Genomic DNA, 25588 nt, shown 5'->3' on the forward strand with positions numbered 1-25588 from the left:
AACTAGACTAAGACTTCAAACCCCTGCCTCAACCACATTCCTACACTAGAAAGTTTAAAATATATTTTCATCTTGCCTTCTTTGAACAATCCTTGGACACTCTATGGTGACAAAAGAATGGTTAAATATGTTTAGGGATAAGTAATGCACATTTTGAATATCTGCTGCCAGTGAGATTCTTTTGGATCCCTCATCACCTGCCAGTGTTGGATTATTACCCCAACCCATAGATTCTCAAATGCAGCACCAACAGCTACTGCTGTGTACACAGGAATGTGTGCATGGATCTCTTGTCACAACCAGCTATGAAGCACAGGGCTGGCCCACCCATGAGGCAGCTGCCTTGGGCAGTAGAATGCCAACAGGAGGCATCCTTGTGGGTGGACCATCTAGCCCACCACTGATGAAAAAGTGGTGGTGATAGTAAGAGGATGCCCCTCATCAAGCATGTGTTGGTGGTATGGTAATAAATGAGGGAAGGAAGATAAAGTAAATGAGGAAGGACAGATTGCAATGCATGTAAATGACATACCACCTTCCTCATTTTCAACATCAGAGCAGGAATGACCCAGAGTCCACCTATGATGAAGAAAACATGGTCTGGTGTATTTTTGACCTCCTTATTGCTGGGATAGACACAACCAGCTGTTCTCTGAAATCGGCATTTCTCCTCCTGGCAAGTCACCCAGATATTCAAGGTGAGAGAGAGAGACCTGTTCAATGGGAGCGAGGGCTTCACTTGGTTTCATACACAGCTAATGAGATGATAAAACAATTGACTTAAAGCATCAGAAAGAGTTAAAGGTAAGTGAGTTTATGATGGACGTTTTGGAAGATTCAGAGTTATTGAAATAAGCTAAATGTTTTTGACTTCCATGTCTAGAAAGATCACTTTTCCCCACCAACATTTTCTTACATATTTTCTGGAACCTATATTCAAGATCGACAGATGTAAAAATGGAAAATGCCCAGAATACCTTGTCCACACAGGAAGCTTCCAAACTATGGATACTGGAACAGAAAGAGATGGAAGATCTGAACATGTAATGAAACTGGGATTGGAGAAGGTTGGGGGTAGTGGATGTGCCTCTATGAAGGAGAGAGGAGAGGTAAAGAGGAGTGGCTTTGTAAATAGAGTGAAGTCAATTTGAAGATTAGGAAGCAGCATGGTCAAAAGAAGGAAGAAAAAGATGCATAGAGAGGTCAATGTTTTGCCAGAGGTGTAGTGGTGAATGCAGAAATCCAGGTGCCCTTCATGACAACCCCCAAGCCATACCCCTTCTAAAACTCTGCAACAAATATGAAATGTTGACCAATGCACAGATTATGACTTCATTAACAACCCACCTTTTTTCTTACTCTCTCTTTCTTCCCATCACCCTCCTTTGCTCAGCATTTAGACTGGAAAAATTCTGGAGGTGTCCCTCCCTCCTATTACAAGTAATAGTACCACTCTATTTTGCCTTGGTCAGACACTTTCAGAAGTCGTGTGTTCAATTCTGGGCACCACAATTAAAGAAGGATATTGACAAGCTGGAATGTGTGCAGAGGAGGGCAATCAAGATGATCAAGGGCCTGGAAACCAAGGCTTTTGAGGAACGGTTGAGAGAGTTGGGTATGTTTAGCCTGGAGAAGAGAGGACTGACAGGAGCTATGATAGCCATCTTTAAATATTTAAAGGGCTGTGGCATGGAAGATGGAACAATCTTGTTTTCTCCTGCCCCAGAGGGTAGACCCAAGCCAATGGCTTCAAGTTACAAGAAAGGCAATTCTGACTAAACACCAGGAAGAACTTTTTGACAATAAGATCTATTCAACAGTGGAAAGGACTCTCTCGGTTTGTTGTGGACCCCCCTTCACTGGAGATTTTAAAGCAGAGGTTGGATGTCCACCTGTCATGGATGCTTTAGCTGATATTTCTGCATTGCAGGGGTTGGACTACATGACCCTTGGTGTCCCTTCCAACTCTACAGTTCTATGATTCTATAAAGGAGAGGAGGAAAATGTGGTGGCCAGAATTCTTGCACTGGCTTTTGGGCCTTCTTCTTAAGAGAGGGATGGAGAGAAGTCTGCCTTCCTGTCTTCCTGCCTGTACAGGCAGCATTTACAGGGGAAAATGTTGGGGATGAATATAGCCACACCTGTCAAAAAACCAAAGAAATGATTTTTGAATTCAGTCTGAATTCTGCAAAGTTTAGTTTTGGAACAGTGAGGGACAATCCAGAAATGTTTTAATCTGAGTGCATTCCAAGTCTTTTGCTTCTTTTGTGCAGGGGACCAGGATTTTTCCTGATTTGCGCTCTATTCTTATTGATCCCACGTGTTAGGAGACACCTGCAGAATTCAACCCAAATCATTTTTTGGACAAGGATGGACAATTTGTGGCCAGAGAAGAATATCTACCGTTTGGTGCAGGTAAATGCATAAGTCCAAGCTGTGTTGTGATCTGCAGATAATGCTTGTTCAGCTGCTTCCAGGAAATGACATCGGCAGCAGCAAGAGGACATAGCAGAAGTAGTGTCCTCGTAGCAGCAGTGGCACTGGCAGTGGCGTCGCAACGAGGGGGGGAGGTGAGCCCCGGGTTCCATGTCTGTGGGGGTGAGAAGAAGTCACCCCGTGGGGGCTCACGGCGGTGCAAGCAGCCATTGTGGCACTGCAGCTGGATGTGGAGGATCAGCCGTTCACGGCTGCAGCTGCAAGCAGAGGATCCCGGCACCGGCTGCAAACCACTATGTACAGCACATGTGCAGTGTCGCATGCATGCACTGTATGTAGCAACGCCGTGTTGGTTTGCAAGCCCCCTCCACAGAGGCTGGCCCCTGTTACTGTCCTCGGAGCTTGCATACCAGTAACCTCCTCTGGCTGATATCCAGACAGACCAGGGAGATTTTGATAGGCGACATTTTCCCAAGAGTGGGTAAAATGCACAACCCCTCCCTCCTGCTTCCGCAGGGGAAAGAAAATAAGTCAGAAATCTATTTACATGATGTTTATTTCTGACATTACAGCACTAGAGAAAAACACATCCTTTCAGTTCAGTTCTTTCAGCACGTCTGACAAACTTCCTGAACATGCGCACACAGAAGGTTTCAAGTTACACTCTTCACAAAGACTTATCCAGCCTGTGAACGTCCTGGGAAATTCTTCTTTCCCACAGATAGGCACATCATGTGATGTCAACAATCTGGCTGTCTGCAGCGGTGATGTTTCCATATACTGACATCCTCCCCCATATGAATCATCGTTAGCTGCGGACAAAGCTTGATCCAGAGAAGAAAACAAAAAGTTGTTCTACATATAACAATCCCCTGTTGTTTCAGTTCCACCCTTGGAACTACCCGCCACTGGTTTCACCAATGTAACTCTCTGGTTGTCTGTTTTCCAAGGAATGAGTGCTTCTGCATTACCTTGGTTAGAGAACGTTGTGTTATGCTTAGCAACTCCCTGTTGTGTTTTTGTCTCCGACTCAGACATACCCTTAACCTGGCTTGAGTTGTCAACAATAGTAATACATGCAACAGCTGAACTAGCAAACTCTTGAGAATACCTCTTTGGTGGTACGCCCTTTGTTATTTTCTCAGACCTGCGTATGAGGTGCTGATCCTCTTTGCTGACTGGTTCAGTCTCAGGATTTTTCGGAGAACCAGTTCCAATAGTAAACAGTGGTTCATCCTTAACCTGTGAAGATCTAGCTTTTGTGTGTGAACCTTTCTCAATGACTGTGTCAACATAACTCTCTGAGCTTTCTGTGTCACTTTCAGTATCACTATAATCAGAATAATCAAATTCATCATCTGAATCATCAGCAGTGGGAAATGTGTGAAAAATTACTCTCTCCTGTCCAGGAGCACTTTCTAGAAATTTTGTGAGAATCACCTGACCAGATTCAGACAAAATTACTCTGTAGAGACCCTTTTCATAACCCACAAAAATGCCTCTGGCATTCTTCACCCCATCTGGAGTTTCAGTCCTGATTTGAGATCCAAAAACCTTAAAATGTGTGACAGAAGGTTTTCTGTGGAACAGCTTCTCAAAAGGAGAACATTCCATACCTTTTGAAACCTTTCTCACCCAAGTGTAACAAAAACATGATAAAGATTCAGCCCAATACTCATGTGGCAAGTGTGAACTCAACAATTGTGCCTTCATGCCATTTTGCAAATCTCTGTTCACTTTTACACAGACAGTTTTGTTCCATGCAGCTTCTGAAACAGCAACCTTGTGTTCTATCCCTTGCTTCTCAAGGAAATCCTGAAAATCCTGTGAAAGAAAAATTGGTTTCTCATCTGTGAAAAGAAAATCAATTTTAGCATCATGAATATTCTTAACCTTATCACAAAACTCCTTAAACCTTTCTAAGGTTTCTCTGGGACTCTGCAACATGTAAATCCATACATATTGAGAAAAATGATCAACAAATACAAGATAGTATTTTGCATTGCCTCTAGATGGTGCTAAAGGACCAATCCCATCAGCATACACTCGTTGAAAAACACTGTTTATCTTTGTTGCCTTTCCTCTCGAGTCTTCTTTCGAGATACCTGCAAGAGAAAGCATTTTAGATTCACATGCTGTACACATTTTATAATCACTTTCATCAAAAGTCAACAGATATAGTCCATCTTTCTCTCTGGCAGAAAGATACAGCTCTCCATCTTTGTAGATTTTGCAGCTTTCCTCATCATAGGACAACACCAGTTTCTTCTTAGTGATTTGAGATACACTCAGCAAATTGTACTTTAAATCAGGAACAAAATAAACATTGTTTATAGTCAAGTTCAGGCTTTCTAGATACACAGTTCCGATCCCGGTCGCTTCCATTTCCTGACCATTGGCCAGTTTCACAGTGAAGCGTTGCTTCTCAAATGTAGAAAACAGTTCCCGGCGTGATGCCATGTGTTGCGTCGCTCCTGTGTCTATAATAAATGAGTTCTCCACGGATGATGTGGCCTTTAGCGACATCAAAGCCATATCTGGTTTTGCCTGGGACTGGGTATGACCTTTGTTTGAGGCCTCAGGCTTTACAGAGCTCCCTCTAGCTCCTTTTTCCTGATGTGGTGTCTCCTGACAAACAGCGTTTAGAGTTACAGCTTTCTCCTCTGTAGCAATAGTAGTGGGGGTGCTTGATTTCCGAACTTCACTCCCCCCCATCAGCAACAGCCATTGCAGCAACAACAGGATCATCAACATCAGCAGCAGCAACAGTCCCTTCACTTTCTTGTTGTGGCTTAAAGCTCCTCCCAGCTTTCGATGAGCTCTCAAGAATTTGGCTAGCTTCATCTTGGCTCTCCCCCTTTGGTGCAACCAATTCTTGGTCCTTGCTTCCCACCCCAGCTTCACAAGCTTTGCGGAGTGACTCCCAAGCGACCCTTGGTTCTGCTGCACCCTTTAGGACTGGCTCAAGATAAGCGTCCACATTTTCTGCCAAAATTCTCAGGACACACTGCTTCAATTCACTTTGAACTGCAGCCTTCTTCCCCTGTGCTTGTACAGCAACAGGCTGTGGGGTCTGGACTAAGTCCAACAATTGCTCTCCCACCAGCAAGAATTCCATTGCAAAATACCATTCTAGCCAGTTTTGGCTATTCAGTTTCTGAGAGAACAGAGCCATCTTTAATCCCAAACTGCAGCTTCAGCTACAAGCTGGAAAATCCAAAAGTCTATTGGGCTGTTTACAAGCTGCTTGCACTTGGCAGTCAGCCCAGCTGCCTGGAATTTTCCCTTTCCGAGAATCTGTAAACAATAAGCCTTCGCTGCAATCCAACAGCTATCAGCAAGCTGCGCTCTGCTTGGAAAGTCCCCTTTCCAACAGTTTGTTTACAACAAGCGTCGCTGAAAACAACAACTCAGCCTTGCTTTCGCTTTTGAAGCTTCTTTTCTCGCTATGTTCTTTAAGCTAACCAGCCCATAAATTTAGCTCAGAAAGTACTCACGACCTGTCGCTTAGCAACGGAACTTCTTATCAGCTCTGGAATGCGAAGCATTTGGCCTCTCTCTGCTCTGTTTTATCCAAAACAGGAGCCTTTTTTTCTCAGGGAACCGAAGACTTTTCAATTCGCGTTCACCATCCAGCCATAAATCAGCATCGCAGAGGTCCGTGGATCGCTGCTTATCAGCAAAAAAACCCCGTCTCCCACCTGGTGCTCAGCCGTCTTGTTGTTGCAACCATTGGGCTCTGCTACCACTTGTTGGTTTTCAAGCCCTCTCCACAGAGGCTGGCCCCTGTTACTGTCCTCGGAGCTTGCATACCGGTAACCTCCTCTGGCTGATATCCAGACAGACCAGGGAGATTTTGATAGGCGACATTTTCCCAAGAGTGGGTAAAATGCACAACCCCTCCCTCCTGCTTCCGCAGGGGAAAGAAAATAAGTCAGAAATCTATTTACATGATGTTTATTTCTGACATTACAGCACTAGAGAAAAACACGTCCTTTCAGTTCAGTTCTTTCAGCACGTCTGACAAACTTCCTGAACATGCGCACACAGAAGGTTTCACGTTACACTCTTCACAAAGACTTATCCAGCCTGTGAACGTCCTGGGAAATTCTTCTTTCCCACAGATAGGCATATCATGTGATGTCAACAATCTGGCTGTCTGCAGCGGTGATGTTTCCATATACTGACACGCCGCACATGCGCTGTACTTAGCGGTTTGCCGGCGCCGGCGCTCCAGCGCTGTACAGATGGTGTGGGGATCCCTCCGTTGCTGCTATAGCTGTGAACGGAGGATCCCAGCACCGTCCGTACGGCACTGGAGCAGCAGCACCGGCAAACCGCTATACAGCGCATGTGTGGCTTCACTATGTATGGCGCATGCAACGTAAGTAGCAACGCCACACATGCACCCTATGCAGTGACGCCCTCTCCGGGGGTCACGCCGCCTTCCTTTGCCTCTGGGCACTTCTGGTCAGCAGGTCATGGCACTGGCAAGTTTTGGGGATATCTGGGTTGGCTGTTTGGACCCACAGGTGCACAAACACTTACGGGGCCTCCATCACTGACATCCTGGACCTCTCCATATTTGCCACCCATTTCATTTTCCCGAAGAGAGACAACACTGCCAGCACTAGAATGCTGCTGCTCCCTGTCACTCATACCTGCTGAATGTCATCCCACTTCTTTTCAGGCAGCAGGGCTAAAGCTACCCCACATCTTTTTCATGGGATTTAAATTTTGGGTCTGAAACCACACTCAGAACTGAATGAAACCATTCCACTTCCTTACTTATTTTCCCCTTTCTGACCTGTAAAGGAGACTGGGGTATGTACCAGGTTTTAGTTTTAAAGAACAAAGGAATATTTACTCTATTTATGTCCCCTATGTGCCAGGAGTCAGGCATTTAGTGTTGTTTGCCTCCTGCTGTAGAAAATTACGCCAGCAGAAAGTCAGCAGACATTATCACAGCTTGCTTACAAATTTTCCAAAGGTCAGATTCATGTACTTTTGCATACAGCATTCAGAAGACAATGCACAGGCAGTAGAACTTGGCTTAGTTACAGACAGTGGGAAAAGTTCCTAAATAATTGGTATAGGAACAGAATAGTGTCTTGTAAGAGCCATGTGGTCTGAGCTTGGAGCAACTAGTTTAGACCTCTATACACATTGAGATTCTTGGGTGGGCTGGGGGAGAACAATAGGCCTAATTACCCAGTTCCTTCCAAGGTGAGGGAAGCCTGGCAGGACAGCTTACTCTATGGTCTTAATCACTTCATGCATTAATTAGACTTAAGCATGTTGGTTATATGAGGCTTGTTATCCCACACGTGTTTTATTGTATTTGTATATTGTGTTGTCTACAGCGGGTGGCACTGTTGCTTAAACCACAGAGCCTAGGGCTTGCCAATCAGAAGGTCGGCAGTTCAAATCTCCGCGAAGGGGCAAGCTCCCGTTGCTCGGTCCCTACTCCTGCCAACCTAGCAGTTTGAAAGCACAAAGTGCAAATAGATAAATAGGTACTGCTCTGGCGGGAAGGTAAACGGCGTTTCCGTGCTCTGCTCTAGTTTACCAGAAGCGGCTTAGTCATGCTGGCCAGATGACCCGGAAGCTGTACCCTGGTTCCCTCAGTCAATAAAGCGAGATGAGCACCGCAACCCTAGAGTCATCCGCTACTGGACCTAATGGTCAGGGGTCCCTTTACCTTTCTATAGTATTGTACAACACCTTTATTTTGTGAGTGGGTGGTATAGAAATGTCTTTGTTAATAAATTGTTAGAAAGTTCAGACTGCATTCCTTATCTGAGAACTCCCTCCTTGAAATCAAGAGGGCTTACTTCTGTGGGGATATATAATGTACACTCAGTTGCATTGTTAGTTCTGGTCTTTGGAGAGTCTTTATTCTCAAATTACAATTTAGAGATTATGAGTTTTCATCTTTTTTCCATAAGAGAACAGAGACTTACTGTACTCCAGCTGACAGCATCTCTGCAAAGTCTCTGGGAGACCCTGCAGCTGGAGGTTCTAGGAGCTGCCCTTGGAATATTAAGTTTGCAAAAATTATATAGCTCTTTCCTTATTATTCCCACCCCACCAAAATGTATATTTGATGAGCAGCCCAACCTGAACACCCTTGCCCTATGCTGGTGCTAGAAACTACATTCCCCCTCAAAGGCAGATTCTATGGCTCATTCTACCACCACCCTTGAGAACCTTGCAGAGCAGCTGAAAATTAAAAGAAATCCCGCAGCGCTCAGTTTCAGTCAAACACCAAATAAACAAGTAAACCCACAAACATTCACACAGGAACCAGGGGTGAGGGGAATCTGAGGTAATCAGCTGCTCCAGCCTCTGCTTCCTGCCTTCCCATCCCTTTTGTCCTCTTTTTCCAGGGCACCTCCTCATTTTCATGGATATGTAAAAGGGGAGTCATCATAGAGATCCATAGTTAAAAGTTGGCAAATGTGTCCTCTTTTCTGCTCTTCAGCTATTAGATGTTGGCACTATTCTGGCTAGGAAATGGACATCAACCTTGATTATTTCGCCACCCTAACAATGCCTTTGCCTTGTCTCCTCCTCAGGGTCTCGCATGTGTTTGGGAATGCAGCTGGGAAAGATTGAAATTTTCAACTTCCTGACTAGCCTGCTGAGGGCATTCAGCTTCCAGCTGCCAGAAGGAGTGAAAGAACTCAATAAAGAGCCTTTACCAGGGGCTACAACACATCCCCATCCTTATAAACCCTGTGCTATTCCCCGCTGCAGAGCGTAATAAAATATGACAGTGCTAGGGGGCTTCATCTCTGCTTCCTCCACTCACCAACCCCTTTCCACTCCTTATGCATTTGTTAGTATTTGTATTGTAATTGCATTACACATGTATTTCACAAAGAATAAATGGTATCAGGGAAAGGAGGTGGCAATTGCAGCTGGGTGTTGGTTGTTTCTTCTGTTAAATCTCTCGTTGTCTGTGAACATGCCAACACTGTCCAGAGGTGCTGTGAGAACAAGCAACTATGGATCAAGGGAAAGAAACATATTGCATTCATTAATTTATATGTAAATAATGCTTGTTGTTTAACTGCTGCCAGCCTCACAAGTAAAGATTTATCTTCAACTCTTTGTGTAAGACTGTTTAATTATTAAGATCACAAATAGCTAACAAATGTTATGGGCCCAGTCATGGCCAGCAGGTGGCTCTAGAGTAGCAACAAGAAGATTTTGAAGTCAATCCCAGAAATCAGCAACTTAAACTCAGCACAGTAAAGGATATTTTTGCAGATTTCCCCCTTGATCCATGTCTGTTGAACTTCCTGGCACAACTTTGTCTCAAAGTTCAGTTCATTAAATTTTTCTTTTTTTCTTTTTACAGTTCATTAAATGTTTACTTTCCCCCTTAAAAATTCATTTCCCCCAAACCCTGAGGCATTTCTTTTAGGGATTACCGGGGGGGGGGGGGGAGATCCCAAGAAATTTAAAGAAAGTTTTATGTACACCACCACAGCAGCAAGAGTTTTGACTGCACAACATTGGAAAAGCGAGATGATAGCATCAAAGAAAGATGGGCTGGTTAAACTGAGATGGATAAACTGACAGGACAGATAAGAGATCAAGCGAAACAAAAATTTAGTAAAGATTGGAATATATTTAAACAATACCTAGAAGATGACTGTGGAGAATTAAAATTTTTGACTGGTTTAGAATAGCTCTTGTAATGAGAAAATTTAAAAAGTAGCGAAAAATTTGGTTACCAACAATCTAGATTTTTTATGCTATGAATTCAACCAAGAACTCTAAAAGACCCAAGTAAGAAGGGGAGGGGAAGTCAGAGGTAGTTAGAACATGAATGAGTCGAATGATTAAGAATATATTCTTGTTTTTTATTATGATTTTGAATATATGTACATCAACAAGAAATTGAAACTCTACATTGGGATTTTATGTTAAGAAAACATTTCTGTTGTAAAAAAACAAAAGCAATGAAGGTGAATTGCAAAAGAAGAAGTGCCCAGCTCTTGGAAGGCAGGAAAGTCGAAAAACTGCATGCCAAAGCACACTAAGTGGTGTCTCAGTGCTTTTTGCAAGGAGAGCAGTAACTGCTGCTTTTTTAATCCTTTAGTCACAGGAGTCAGTCTTTCAAGAGGTAGGTTGTTGGCCTCCTCTAACTATTCAGTTTCTGGGTCAGCACTCCAGAGCTCTGGCTTTCCCCTTCTGTATGCACATGCACAGTTACAGTTCAAATATCTTCAGAGAATGTCTTCAAGGAGAAGGGGAATTCTGAGTGCTTGCTTAGGGCATCTTATCAGCTTTTCTAAACAAAGTTCTGGGCTCTGAAACCTATCCCCCTCCCCCCATCCCTTTGATGCTTCTCATGGAGAGCAGCGCCATCTTAAGAATATGCGCCGCCGGGGTGCAAAGATCTCCCCCCCCCCCGGTTGCCCAGAGTTGTCAACCTTTTTTTAGAGAACTGACACCACGCTTATCTCTGTTCAGGCAAGGAGTATACACAAACACACACATATATATCTCAATGGGGAGCGCAGGGAGATCCAGCCAGGCACTGAAGCAGGTATGCAGCTTCCCTCCCAAGCCTCCGCAGAGGAGAGTGATCCCCGCAGAGGCTTGGGAGGGAAGCCGCGCAGCTCCCACACTCACGGGGTGCCCCTGAGAGGCCAGTGCCCTGGCACGACGCACCACTAAGCCCTATGGGAAAATGGCTCTGATGGAGAGAAAGCTAAGGGTGTGGCAAAATGCTGGCTACCAAAAAACTTACACAGCTGTTTTGCCAATGCAACTTCCCTGTATGAAGTTTACAATGTGTTTAACTGAAACACTTCTTTGATATGTATTGATCCAGCCCTGCTCTGGAGGGTAGGACTCAAACCAATAGCTTCATGTTACAAGAAAGAAGATTCAGAAATAAACATATGGAAAAAGTAAGAGCTGTTTGACAGTGGAATGGTCTCCCTCGGGAGGTTGTGGAATCTCCTCCTTGGAGGCATTTAAGCAGAAGTTGGATGGCCATGTGTCATGGATGCTTTAGCTGAGATTCCTGCATTGCAGGGGGTGGGACGTGGTGGCCAAGACCCTCAGCATTCATTCATGGCAGCCTCTCAACAGGTACTAACCTGCATGTGCTGTTCAATTTCTGAAGCCTGGGGAAGTTTTCATCTTGTTTACTCCAACTAGAAGCACTTCTAAAGAACAATTCAAAGACTAATATACCAAATTCTTCTTAATGGATCTGTGCAGGGTTCGCATATGGAAACTAGGGTTCCATTTTTTTGGAAATTGTTGAGCTTTTTCCATTGGGTTGCCATACATCTGGGTGTTTCCTGACATTTTTCTGATTCCTGTCAGGACATGTCAGGAATTTTCCTGATGTATAGCAAGCTAAGTGCTAATCTCCAGGTAATACTCCCACCAAGATTACAAGGCCAGGGCTGTGAAATCAGCTTCAAAGAGTCATTTAGAAAGCACCAACTGCAGGTGTGAAACTAATGGCACTGAGAAAGGAAGTCCAGCTACGACTTACAAGTTGACCTATAGAGAATACAACAACATTTTATGTTGCCTTGTGTATCTCCCTGATTTCATATAGCTACCAATGCTGTCATTCTCCTACTTTAGTGACGGAACCTCAAGAACATCTTATAGGACGCTTATGAAAGCCTATGAGATGGCTATGAAAGCTGCTAAGAAATCTTACTTCGCAGCTTCCATTGCATCCGCTAGCTTTCGCCCGGCACAACTTTGCTGATGACACTCAGCGCTATCTGCTGATGGATGGCCACACCGACTCGGCCCCGGACACACTGACCAGATGCTTGGAAGGTGTGGCTGGATGGTTTCGTGGGAGCCGTTTGAAACTAAATCCTTCAAAGACAGAGGTCCTATGGCTGGGTCGGGATGGCATGGGGATGAGGGACCAACTCCCTTCTCTTGCAGGGGCCCAATTACAGTGGTGCCCCGCAAGACGAATGCCTCGCAAGACGGAAAACCCGCTAGACGAAAGGGTTTTCCGTTTTGGAGGTGCTTCGCAAAACGAATTTCCTATGTGCTTGCTTCGCAAGACGAAAATGTCTTGCGAGTTCCTGCGGGGTTTTTTTCCTTTCCCCCCCCTTTTTCCCAAGCCGCTAAACCGCTTATCAGCTGATGGCTAAGCCGCTTAACAGCTGATGCTAAGCCGCTTATCAGCTGATCGTTAAGCCGCTTATCAGATTATCGTTAAGCCGCTTATCAGCTGATGTTAAGCCGCTTATCAGCTTATTGTTAAGCCGCTTATCAGCTGATCCACTAAGCCTGCTAAGCCGCTAATACTGTAGCACTAATCCGCTAAACCGCTAATGGGCTTGCTTCGCAAGACGAAAAAACCCGCAAGACGAAGAGACTCGCGGAACGGATTCTTTTCGTCTTGCGAGGCACCACTGTAGTGCCATTGCTTTCCGTTAAGAGTTTGGGTGTAATCCTTGATGCCTCCCTTTCCATGGAGGCGCAAGTTACAGCAACAGCCAAGGCGACATTTTTCCACCTTCACCACATTAAGCAGTTGGTCCCTTACCTTTCCCGCCCCAACCTGGCCACAGTGATGCATGCGACTGTCATCTCCAGGCTTGACTACTGTAATTCGCTCTACGCGGGGCTGCCCTTGAAGCTGTCCCTGAAACTCCAGCGGGTGCAGAATGCTGCAGCGAGGCTCCTCACGGGGTCTCTGCCATGGGAGCATATTCATCCAGTGCTTTTCAAGCTGCACTGGCTCCCGGTGGAGTACAGGGTCAGATTTAAGGTGCTGCTTTTGACCTTTAAAGCCCTTCACGGCCTAGGACCCTCGTATCTACGAGACCGCCTCTCCCGTTATGCCCCACGGAGAGCCTCAAGGTCCATAAATAGCAACACCCTAGTGGTCCCGGGCCCTAAGGAAGTTAGATTGGCTTCAACCAGAGCCAGGGCCTTTTCAACACTGGCTCCGGCCTGGTGGAACGCTCTGCCTCATGAGACCAGGGCCCTGCAGGATCTGATTTCTTTCCGCAGGGCCTGTAAGACAGCGTTGTTCCACCTGGCCTTTGGCTTGGAGCCAATTTGATTCCCTCCCTCTCTCTCTTTTTTCTTTTCCTTCTCCTCCTGCGAGGAGGCTACATTTTAATATTTTAATGTTTCAATATTTTAATGTTGTATTTTAATTTTGTTTTTAAGTTGTAATCATTCAACTTGTTTTTATTATTGCTTGTAAGCCGCTCTGAGCCTGGCCTTGGTTGGGGAGGGCGGGGTATAAATAAAAATTATTATTATTATTATTATTACTTTATATAGTTTTGTGCTTTTCAGTATTAATCAGAATCTTGCCTTTTTATACCAGCTTTAATGTCATTATGTGTGTTGTTTATAGCTGCTAGCTGAAGGGAATTTATTTCCAAAACACATTGTGTAACACAAGAAGCTAAATGAATAAAACAGCTTATTATAATATGCTCTTGATCTTTTCTTCCTTCTGTTCTATTGCATATTGCCACATGGCCTAGAACAGGCATATCCAACTTTCAAGAGACTGAGATCTACTCCCACTATAAAAAACAACAACTGGCGGTGATCTACCAAATTTATCGAGCTTTTTTTAGGGAGCCAAAGTTCTTGAGCTTTCATGGGGGTTTGGGGACCCCAAGATCTACCACAGACACACCGCGATCTACCAGTAGATCACGATCTACCTGTTGGACATCCCTGGCCTAGAATGCTGTGTACTTCTCCCCTTCCAACAGAAGGAAGGGCAACAAGTTCAATTGGCAATGAAGCAGGAGCACACCAGCCTTTCTCAACAGCAGCTCACGTGTAACCAGAGAAGACAAGAGACAAACAGAACAGGCACCTTTCCATTGCCTCCTCCGCAAGCATTTACTCTTTGTCAGATCATAGTTTAATTTGTTTGTTTGTTTGTTTGTTTGTTTGTTTGTTTCTTAAATACAATTCTGAGCTTTTTCAGCGAAAACTCTTCAAAAAATACAAAATTACTCAGCCATCAGATATGAACATATTAACTTTTAAAACATTGGAATTGGTAATAATCTCCAGCCCAGACATGTATCATCTTAATTCCTTGCCATATATTTGCATGGTGGTGATGCACCTGCTGTGACCCACCGTGGGTCTGAACACTGACCCAGGGCTCTAGCCCAGCTTATGCCAACCTGGTACCCTCCAGATGTTTTGGACTATGATGCCCAACTGCTCTAACCACCATGGCCAATAGTCAGGGATGTTGGGAGTTGCAGTTCAAAAGCATCTGGTGGGCTACAGGTTCCACATCCCTGAACACACAAAGATTGTGGCAAGATCATTTTCTGGCAGTGACTTGTGCATCTTCTTGTCTGTCGCAGGAGGGCTGGTTACTATGAAGTGTCTCTGCTGCTCTGATCCTAGGCAGAGGCAACATGGCCAAGAGGGAGTAAAACAAATGGGTTGGAATTATGGGAGGGAGGCAGGAAGGAAGGAAGGGAGAGAGGGAGGGGAGGAGGAGGAGGGGGAAGATGGTAGCAAGAGAACTGCACATAGTGAGAAGCTACAGAGGTGAGGGATACTGAAGCTCGCTTCAGTTGAAATATGCAACTGTGTTTTTTAAACACATCATTCCTCTCCTCTCCTTTGACCCAAATGGTAGCTAGCAAAGCAACATGGAAATATTTTCACCCTATGGATAGGACATCTACCCATTGTAGTACTGTCTGGATTCCAAGCAGTGAAAGAAATGCTCACTGACCACTCTGAAGAGTTAGACAAGCGACCAGCCACTCCTTTCCTTAGGGCTATGGCAGAAGGAAAGGGTATATAGTGAAGAATAAGAATTTCTCCTGGTATTTTCCCAAGAGAAAACATTGAAAGGGCTGTCCAGAACAAAGGTTCTCTATTACTGTTGCACTCAACAGGGAATGGGTTACCTAGGAGCGAACAACTAGGGGTGAGGTCCCTTCAGAGCTTCCCCCTAAAATATTTGAGGGGACCACCAGGCTCCCCCTAAGTTCATGGCAGTTGCCACTCTAATGGTTGGGCATGAGCCACATCATGTGATTGATTATGTGAGGTGGGGCTCACTTGCCCCCTTCCCCATATTTTATTCAGGTTGGCACCCCTGATGTATTGCAACTCTGTGGAAATAGCAATTGTACTGCACTGTGGTGAGATTCAACTGCAGGTAGAAGTTTGTCGCCTGTTGCAATTGTAATGCATATACTATCCTGGCCCTCAGTGCTGAATGAAGAGCTTGAACTCAGAGTTCTTTCTGTTGAAGGGTTTGACGCCTACAACAGATTGGTACTTTGTCAAGGCACAGGTTACAAGGAGTAGCAATTCCATAAGAGGCAAAGATACACACCTAAATACCAGATGACTCTCAGGGTCCCTTGTAACTCTGCAGTTCTATGATTCTATGATTCTGTTGCTCTATTGCATTTGAATCTGGAGAGCCCATGCAAGCCCTGGACTGGTACCTGCATGGGCTGCATAAGGTGGTGGGCTGGATGAGGGCCAATAAGGTGAGTCTGAATCCTGGTAAGATGGAGGCATGTTGCGTGGACTCTAGACAATTGTTCAGTTTACTGCTATGGATGGGTTGAACTCCCCCTGAGAGAACAGGTTCATAGGCTAGGGGTGCTCCTGGATCCATCTTGGCTGCTAGAGGCAGGTGACCTCAGTGCCTTCTACCAGCTTCAGCTAGCAAGGCAGCTTTGGATAGTAAGACAGCGAAAGTAGTTTCTGGATCAGGATAGCTTGGCTACTGTCATCCATGTGCTGGTTTTCTCCAGGCTGGATTACACAATGTGCTGCATTTCAGGCTGCCCTTGAAGAAGCATCTGGCAAAAAATGCAGTGGCTTGACTGCACATGGGGGCAGGACATAGCCAGCATGTTGTACCACTAGCTGGCAATTAGCTAAGTTCAAGGTGCTGGTTGAACAAAGAGCCTAAACAACTTGAGATCAATATATCCTCTTCCAATAAGCTTTGCAGTTGAAACCTTTCTCAGTTTTGCTTCTTTTCAGTCCTCAGCCCGAATATAGACTGCACCCACAAATAAGTTGCACCTTTAAAATTCGGGGGGGGGGGGGGGAGAGAGAAAAAGACAATACTTGAATATAAGCCGCTCCTTTAAAATTAGGTTACAGGCTGAAAATCGCTGCGATTGGTAGAATTGTAACTCCAAGCCAATTTAAGCCTTTGATCTTGCAAGCCTGAAAAAGTTACCGTACAATAGCAAAAATCACTAATCGCTATTCAATTGCTACAATTCCACAAGCACTCACACCTGTAAATGACAAATGAACAGTCTCAAACTCTCAAATTCGGCAAGAAAACATTTTTTTTTGTTCCGTTTTGCCACATGTCTGTTTCAGCAACAATATCATAAAAGCTAATTTTTGCAAGGTTGTGAATTTAAGCTGCACTTTAACTTTTCATGGGCGGAATTTTTTTTGGGGGGGGAGGGAAAGTGTGGCTTATATTCGGGCCAATGCGGTAATTGGTAATTACATTTATTATGATGATGGGTTTCAAGAGTAACTCTTATTGGCTTGAAATCAACCGGGGGGGGGGCAGAAGACAGGTGCAGGATTTGGAAACTAATGGGAGGCCAGAGCAGGGAAACTGAGGGGAGTAGAAAAGAGGCACGTAGGTATTTGTGTACAGCATAGTAACAGCTAACTGATATTGCACCATGTGCAAGTCTTTAAGTACATGTGGGAGGATTATAGAGAGCATAATCCTGCTTAAGAGGAGACATGACAAAATTCTCTGACATGACTAATTTAGGTTCATTAATTCCAATGAATGTACTGTGAGCATGATCTTACATAAATAAGACCCAAAGATCCCAAATTTTGATGTTAGACTTGCTGCTTTTGTCACTCCTGTGATTGAATCACAATAGGCTGAGAATCCCCCAAGTGGATCAGGATGTCTATTCCTCATCAACAGAAGCATGTAGAAACCTTTTTGAAATTATGATTTAATCATAGACGTGCATTACAACTCAGCTGCCAGTAATGGAAATAATAATATCAGCACCAATCATTCTGTGTAACTTCAAAGAGCAAGAAGGCCTGAGGAGCAAGTGCAGGATGATACTTGTTTCTTACCCATGAGAAATGTTTACAAAGAATTGACTAAAAATTTAACTGCTAACAAAGTAAGGTTTCGATGGGAGTACCCAGAAGATGTGTCATTTTACTACAAAGGCAAGAAATTTAAAATTAAGAGAGTACAAAAAATGCAGAAATTTGGGAGAAGATACAAGGAGTTGGGGAAGATGGAGAGAGGGGAACAGGAAAGTGAAGAGGACAAACAAGAACAAGAGGGAGAAGAGGGAGATATTTAAGCGTAAATAATAAAATAAAATTGTATTTAATTAAATAAATCAAAATGACAATAAAAATTATATCATGGAATGTTAATGGCATGAATAATAAAGCCAAAAGAAATAAAATCAAACATGAGTTAATTTTAAAAATGTAGAAATAATCTGTTTGCAAGAAACACGCATGGAAACATAATCGAGTCTTAAGGAATAAAAAATTGGGGAATGAATTTATTTCTTCAGACGTGCAAAAGAAGAGAGGAGTTGTTATATATGGCAATATTGTCAGGCACAAAGCCAGATTGGTCATCAGAAGTTTTTCACAGGTACCAGGACAGGATTACCATGAAACCTACTTACCCACCATCAAGTATGAGAGCATTAGGCTTCTGCTCAAGATTGCTGCAGAGGAGAAACTGCACGTTTCTCATCACGATGTTGTCAGGGAACTGCAGGCAGCGAGGGAGGAAAGGATTAGAGGATACAGGGAACGATCTCCACTGCTCAGTACTGAGTCCTCCTCAGAAGACAGAGAAGAGGATAGTGAGTCTGAGGAGGAAGGGGTGCTTCAGAGAGAGGGGGATCCACGTCACAGGGGAAAATGGAAGGGGCTGATCTGTTGGTTGTGTTGGTCTCGAGGGAGAGGGAAAAGAGAAACTAGTCAGAGCAATGCGTCATGAGAGACGGATCACTTTGTTTATTCTGCATGTAATCTTGTCAGAAGGAAATAAAGAAAGGAATTTATGGCTGGCTGCCGGGAGTGTTTTCTCTGCTAAGTGCAGCAACGTGTGCAGCTGGCTAGCTGACAGTTTGCTCTGACTCACACACCCAGCTAATGAGCACTCGAGAGGAGAGGCTCAGCAAGGAGAAAAGCAGGATGGAAGCTCGCCTTGCACAGCTGGAAAAAGAGAGGACTGATTTATTGGCCACATCACAGGAATTAAGAATTCGTTTGCAAGAAGCCAGGGCCAGATCTGAAGGGGCTTCTGGGGGGGGCTTACTGAACCAGTCTTTGATGCTGGTAAGCAAATTCAGTGGGGACCCCAGACTGTACATGGGCTTCAAACTCGACATGCAGTACGCTCTTGAACTGCAAGGAGCTGCTTTTGCTGGGGATGCTGACAAGGTGGGGTACCTTATAGGCCATTTGACTGGGGCAGCGTGAGACTGGGTACGCCCACTGCTTGCTAGCCATAATGCTGCGCTCAGCGATCTCAAACAAGTCTGGGAAGCATTGGACGCTATGTTTTCATTTGGATCTGAGGAGGATGTAACTCAGCAACAGCTATTGGATCTACAGCAGGGGAACTCGACTGTGAGGGAGTACTGGTCCCAATTTGCTATGCTGGTGCACAAGCTTGATTGGAGCTTAGACTCAAAGCCTGTGCAAGCTCTATTTAAGGCCGGACTGAATTCTCAGGTGAAAGATGAGCTTGCCAGGGGCCCCCGACACCAGGACCTGGATTCCCTCGTTAAGGCTGCTCTGGCGGTGGGCAGCAGGCAAGAGCTGAGGCAGCTAGAGAAGGCTGAGAGCAGAGGCCAGCGTTCCCATGGTTATCGCATTCCTGGCATACCAAGTGAGGGAGAGCAAGGTCAATCTCGCTCGGAGCCGATGGAAATTGACTCTGCCCGTGCACGGGAAGATTCAAAGGCTCAACGGCCAACTCACAAGGTGGCAAAAGACGGGCAAGCTGCCAAGAAATGTTTTATCTGCCAGAAACCAGGGCACTTTGCCAGAGTGTGTCCTGAATGTCACAACTGGCAGGGAATGGTGGGGGCTTCCTCCCAGATGGGAGAGGGGGGAGTCCAAAAGCAGGGAAACGCCAGTGCCTGGCTGGGAATGGGGCGGGGCAGCAGCCAGGCAGGAATGGAACAGAACCAGGTGGCTGTCACCAATGGAGGCTAAGGCTCTGAAAAAAAACTAATATGGAGACAAATTGGCCAAAATATTGTGAAATTTTAGAACAAGATGGAGATAAACTAAAGCTGCAGAGTTTTGATAAATTAAAAACTAAAGTCCGAGACTGGCTTCATTACTATCAAATAAGGGAGGCTTATAATTTAGACAAAAAGATTGGTTTCCAGGAGGAAAAATCAAAATTGGAAACAGAATTGTTAGACCCTAAAACTAAGAATTTATCAAGAATGTATAACTTGCTGTTGAAATGGAATACACAGGATGAAACGGTTAAATCTGTTATGATTAAATGGGCACAAGATTTTGGACATAATATCATGTTTGCTGACTGGGAACAGTTATGGACCACAGGTATGAAATTTACGGCTTGTAATGCCTTAAGAGAAAATATAATGAAAATGATTTACAGGTGGTACTTAACCCCAGTCAAGCTAGCAAAAATCTATCATTTGTCAGATAGTAAATGTTGGAAATGTAAAGAGACGGAGGGTACATTCTTCCACCTTTGGTGGACATGCCCAAGGATTAAGGCTTTCTGGGAAATGATATATAATGAACTGAAAAAGGTGTTTAAGTATACCTTTTTGAAGAAACCAGAGGCCTTTCTTCTGGGCATGGTCGGCCAATTGGTGCGAAGGGAGGATAGAACTTTCTTTATGTATGCTACAACAGCAGCAAGAATACTCATCGGGAAGTACTGGAAGACACAAGAACTGCCCACCCGAGAAGAATGGCAGATGAAAGTGATGGACTATATGGAACTGGCTGAGATGACCGGCAGAATTCGAGACCAGGGAGAAGGGTCGATGGAAGAAGACTGGAAAAAATTCAAAATATATCTTCAAAAGTATTGCAATATAAAAGAATGTTAGAAGGAGGTTGGAAAAAGAAATATTAGGTCGTTTTGGTAGATATGATATAATGGTTTAAGCAAAAATGAGTTGATGAATTTGATGAAATAGAGGAGGTTTAATTATATTATTTTAATTTTAAAATATGTAAATGAAAATAAGATTAGAGGGATTTGCTGAAAATACGATCTGAACAAGAATACAAAATTGGGAGGTGAGAGGAGGTCATTGGAAATAAGTAAAGGGAAAAGGATATGTAAAGGTTTAATCTGCTTTTGTTTTATTTTTAATTTAATATATTTTTATATTTTTTGTTAAGTTTTCTTTTTTATTCTATCTCATTGTTCTTCTTACTTGTTTATTTTTTGCTCTGTTATGGTCAAAGTTTTCTTTGTACTCTGTATGGTTTTTCTTTTTTTCTGTGATTTTAAATTTGGAATAAATATTATTTAAAAAAAAAAAAAGGAATGGAACAGAACCAGAGCCCCGACCAGGACTTCCCCAACCAGGCATAATTGTGAGGGTATTGCTGGACCTCCCCAATGGACAGGCTATGGAGGTCCATGCCCTGTTGGACTCAGGAGCGAGTGCCAATTTCTTCAGCAGGGACTTCGCTGCACAGCACCAATTGCATTTACTACCTTTGGACTTTCCGCTACAAGTGACCACCATTGATGGGTGGGAACTTTTGGGAGGGGAAGTGACCCATCAGACCCCCCCCATGAGAATGAGGATTTCAACACATTCTGAAACGATTGCTTTCCATGTGGCCACGCTGGCGGGCCCACCCATCATTTTGGGCATGAGTTGGTTGGCCCTGCACAGTCCGGTGGTCTCCCGACATCAGCGTAACCTGACGTTTGGATCGGCGCATTGCTTGGAGAACTGTTTGGGAGTAAAGGAGCCACGAGTTGGTAGTGCCAGAGTGGCGGCTACGTGTGCGGGAGAGAAAGGCGGCATTCCTCCAGAATATATGGACTTGGCAGAGGTTTTCAGCGAAAGAGAGGCGGACACGCTGCCGCCACACAGGCCTTACGATTGTCAGATCAACTTGGTCCCGGGGGCCAAATTACCGGCAGGAAAACTGTACTCTATGTCCGATCAGGAGATGGAGGACTTAAGAGCTTTTATAGACAAGAACTTAAGGAGAGGTTTCATTAGGAAGTCCAGGGCAGTAGGCGGAAGCCCCGTGTTCTTTGTGGACAAAAAGGCCACGAGAGAGAAACGTCTCGTCGTAGACTTCCAATGAATCAATGCCCAGTCGCTCCCCATGGCCTTCCCGATGCCAAGGATTGATGACGTATTGGCAAGGGTGCGAAAGGGGAAAATTTTCACCAAACTGGATTTGAGAGGAGCCTACAATCTCATCAGGGTGCGAGAGGGGGACGAGTGGAAGACAACCATGTTCACACCACTAGGGGCATTCAAATATCTCGTTATGCCCTTCGGTTTACAGTGTGGCAGTCCCTGCTTCCAAGCCTTCATGCACCACGTGTTGGGACCTTTGCTCTACAAAAACTGCGCTACATTTTTGGATGACATACTTATTTACTCTCCAGACAAAGAACAGCACGTTAAGGACGTACGGGAAGTTCTAGCTAGGCTCAAGGAGCATCGCCTATGGGTGAAACTGGAGAAGTGTCAGTTTCACACGAGAGAGGTCGAGTTCCTGGGCTATAGGCTGTTGGACAGGGGTCTGGCAATGGACCCGGAGAAGGTCAAGGCGGTGGTGGAGTGGAAAAGCCCAAAAACGAGGAAGGATGTTCAGCGGTTCCTGGGCTTCAGTAACTTCTACCGGAAGTTCATTAAGAACTTCGCACTGCTGGAGACCCCCATAACGGATTGCCTCAGTGGCAAGAAGAAGTTTGAGTGGACGGAGGTGGCGCAGAGGGCCTTTGAGGGTCTAAAGAGGGTCTTCGCCTCTGAGGAACAACGGCTGCATGTCAACCCTGAACTACCACTGCGGGTGGAGACAGATGCGTCTGATCGAGCGATTGGAGCAGTTCTCATGCAGCAAGATGGGGAGGGGGAGTGGCGTCCGTGTGCTTTCTTTTCCCGGAAGCTCAATAAATCGGAAGTGAACTATAGTATCTATGATAAGGAATTGCTTGCTATTGTGTCTGCATTCAAGCAATGGCGACATTTTTTGATTGGAGTGAAGCATCAGATACAGGTGTGAACGGATCACAAGAATTTGGAGTACTGGCGGACGGCGAGAGTGATGTGCCAGAGGCAAATACGCTGGGCAGAGTTCTTTGCCAACTTTAACTTCAGGATTCAGTACGTACCGGGTGAGCAGAACGTGAGGGCGGACGCTTTATCCTGTAAACCCGAATATTTGGCAGAGGAAGGACCACCGATAGCCCTGTTCATGTTCCCCGAGCAGAGGTGGGCTTGCGGGGCGACATTGGTGAAGGACGACAAACTGCTACGGTTGATGCGGGATGATGCTTTTGCCAGAGGAAAGTTGGATGAACTTGGGCAAGGGAGAGGGGCTGAGGGAGGTTTCGAGGAAAAAGGGGGGCTACTGTTTTATCGGGGGGGCTTTGTATGTACTAGGGGAAGCTCTCTGGGCCCGAATCCTCCGACAACTTCATGACAGCTCAACGGCAGGACACTTTGGGCAACACAAAACCATGTTGTTGGTCACCAGGGAATTTTGGTGGCCCAAGGTGTGGGAAGATGTGAAGGAATATGTGCGAGGGTGTGAGACCTGTCAGAGAGCCAAAGGGGAGAGGGCAGCTCCGGCAGGGTTATTAGAGCCTCTGCCAACACCAGGGAGGCCATGGGAGGTGGTATCTGTAGACTTCATCACTGACCTGCCCCAGTCCAGGGGGAAAACGGCGGTGTTGGTGGTGGTGGATCTACTCACCAAAATGTACCATTTTGTGGCGTGTTCTCATGCGGTAACTGCAGAGGAGACAGCCAAATTGTTTGTGGAGCACATGTTTAAGTTGCATGGGGTCCCTTCGAGGGTCATTTCGGATGGGGGACACAATTAACCTCAAGGTTCTGGAGCAAACTCATGAGTTTGTTGCAAGTTGAGGTGAGTTTCACCACCGCCAGACATTCCGAAAGCAATGGGCAGGCGGAAAGGGTCAATGCAGTATTACAGCAGTACCTGTGTTGTTATGTGGGGGAGAGGCAGAACGATTGGGTGGACAAATTAGCGCTGGCGGAGTTTGCATACAACAACTCCGAGAATGTGTCCACAGGGATGACTCCGTTTTTTGCTAATCACGGGTGCCATCCTAGGGCTTTCCCTGGGAGGGGGAGGAGTCGTGGAGTGTGCCAGCCGTTGAACAGTTTGTGGAGGAAATGGAGGCAATTCAACAACAACTGAAGTTGAACTTGGAAAGGGCCAAGGAGGTATACAAGAGGCAAGCAGACAAGCATTGGAGGGAAGGGGAAACCCTTCGGGTGGGGGATAAGGTGTGGTTATCGACGCAAGGCTTGCCTTGGAAAGGGGGTTGTAAGAAACTGAAACCCAGGAGGGTGGATCCCTTTGAAATCATACAGCAAGTCAACCCGGTGGCCATTAGGTTGAGGCTGCCAGAGAGCATGAAAATTCATCCCGTGTTCCACCGGTCGCTATTGTGGGCTTACCGGCTGGGCAGAAGGGAAGGGGAGGTGTCACTGCCAGAAGTCGAGGAAAGGGAGCGGGGACACCAGATAGAGGGAATATTGGACTCGTGTTGGAAGGGTAATCAGCTGGAGTATCTTGTAGCTTGGGAGGGGGCTCCCAGTTCGGATAACACATGGGTGCCATCAGATTGGGTCACGGAGGAGGGTTTAGTGGAGGACTTCCACGAGCTATTTCCCCATAAGCCACAACCCGCAGGGAGGTTCGCAGAGAGGGCGTTTGGGCTGACGGACGATGAAGAGGATTTTGAAGGGTTCTCAACCTCGGACCAAGAGGAAACACAGTGGGGGAAAGGAGTGAGTGAAGAGCGTCCGGGTCCATCAGATGTTAGATGTTGGGGTAACGTTTTTGATGATACCGAAGAGGAGGAGGAGATTTTCCTAGGATTTACCCCCGAGAAGCATGAGGAGGATGCATCGGGTGAGGCTCCTTCTCAGGAAAGGGAGGTGAGGGGGGCCTTTGAGGAAGGGGTGGATGTCAGGGAACTGCAGGCAGTGAGGGAGGAAAGGATTAGAGGATACAAGGAACGATCTCCACTGCTCAGTACTGAATCCTCCTCAGAAGACAGAGAAGAGGATAGTGAGTCTGGGGAGGAAGGGGTGCTTCAGAGAGAGGGGGATCCACGTCACAGGGAAAAACGGAAGGGGCTGAGCCGTTGGTTGTGTTGGTCTCGAGGAAGAGGGAAAAGAGAAACTAGTCAGAGCAACGTGTCATGAGAGACGGATCGCTTTGTTTATTCTGCATGTAATCTTGTCAGAAGGAAATAAAGAAAGGAATTTATGGCTGGCTGCCGGGAGTGTTTTCTCTGCTAAGTGCAGCAACATGTGCAGCTGGCTAGCTGACAGATGTGAACACAGCTTTTTTTTGTACGGGATTTTGGGGGAGGAACTGTACATGCTTCCATCTGATGGAGTGCAGGTACAGAAGAGAATGGTCTGTAAACTACGGAAATCCCTATATGGTCTCAAGCAGAGTGTCAGGTGTTGGAACACAAAACTCACTGAGACATTGCTTTCTCTAGGTTTTCACCAAGGAAAAGCTGATCCATGTGTGTTTGTCAAAGAGGAGGGGCAGAACAAACTGTATTGTTTACGTTTTGTTGATGATTTGCTTTTGTTTTGGAAGAATCAGGCTTTGTACCAAAGCACCCTAGCTCAGCTGAAGGAGCACTTTGACATGAAGGATCTTGGTGAGGTATCCAACTATCTTTCTCTGTAGGTTCAGAAGGACCAAGCAGGTAATTTTCTGGTACACAAAACACAGAAAATTGCAGATGTATTAACCAGGCTGAATTTGGCTGATGCAAACCCAGCAGACACACCGATGGTGACGGGTTACCAGGTAGATAGTACTGCTGAAGCATTTTCTGACACCACACTGTACAGCTGCATTCTAGGTAAGCAGTTTT

The 25588-nt window shown here is 45.4% G+C and overlaps 2 protein-coding genes across 2 annotated transcripts in view; one reads left to right on the forward strand and one right to left on the reverse strand.

Moving 5' to 3' along the window:
* Positions 1-25588, reverse strand: part of LOC308478401 (cytochrome P450 2J4-like) — a 439957-nt gene that overhangs the window by 314764 nt on the left and 99605 nt on the right. The gene's annotated exons all lie outside the window — the stretch shown is intronic.
* Positions 1-25588, forward strand: part of LOC308478396 (cytochrome P450 2J5-like) — a 185681-nt gene that overhangs the window by 121781 nt on the left and 38312 nt on the right. The window contains exon 2 of the mRNA XM_081008088.1: positions 15083-15245. Within this exon, the coding sequence (XP_080864214.1) occupies positions 15083-15245 (163 nt within the window). The remainder of the gene's footprint in view (positions 1-15082; positions 15246-25588) is intronic.

The sequence above is a fragment of the Podarcis pityusensis genome, assembly GCF_964106645.2.
Source record: "Podarcis pityusensis genome assembly, chromosome: 5".
Lineage (NCBI taxonomy): Eukaryota > Metazoa > Chordata > Lepidosauria > Squamata > Lacertidae > Podarcis > Podarcis pityusensis.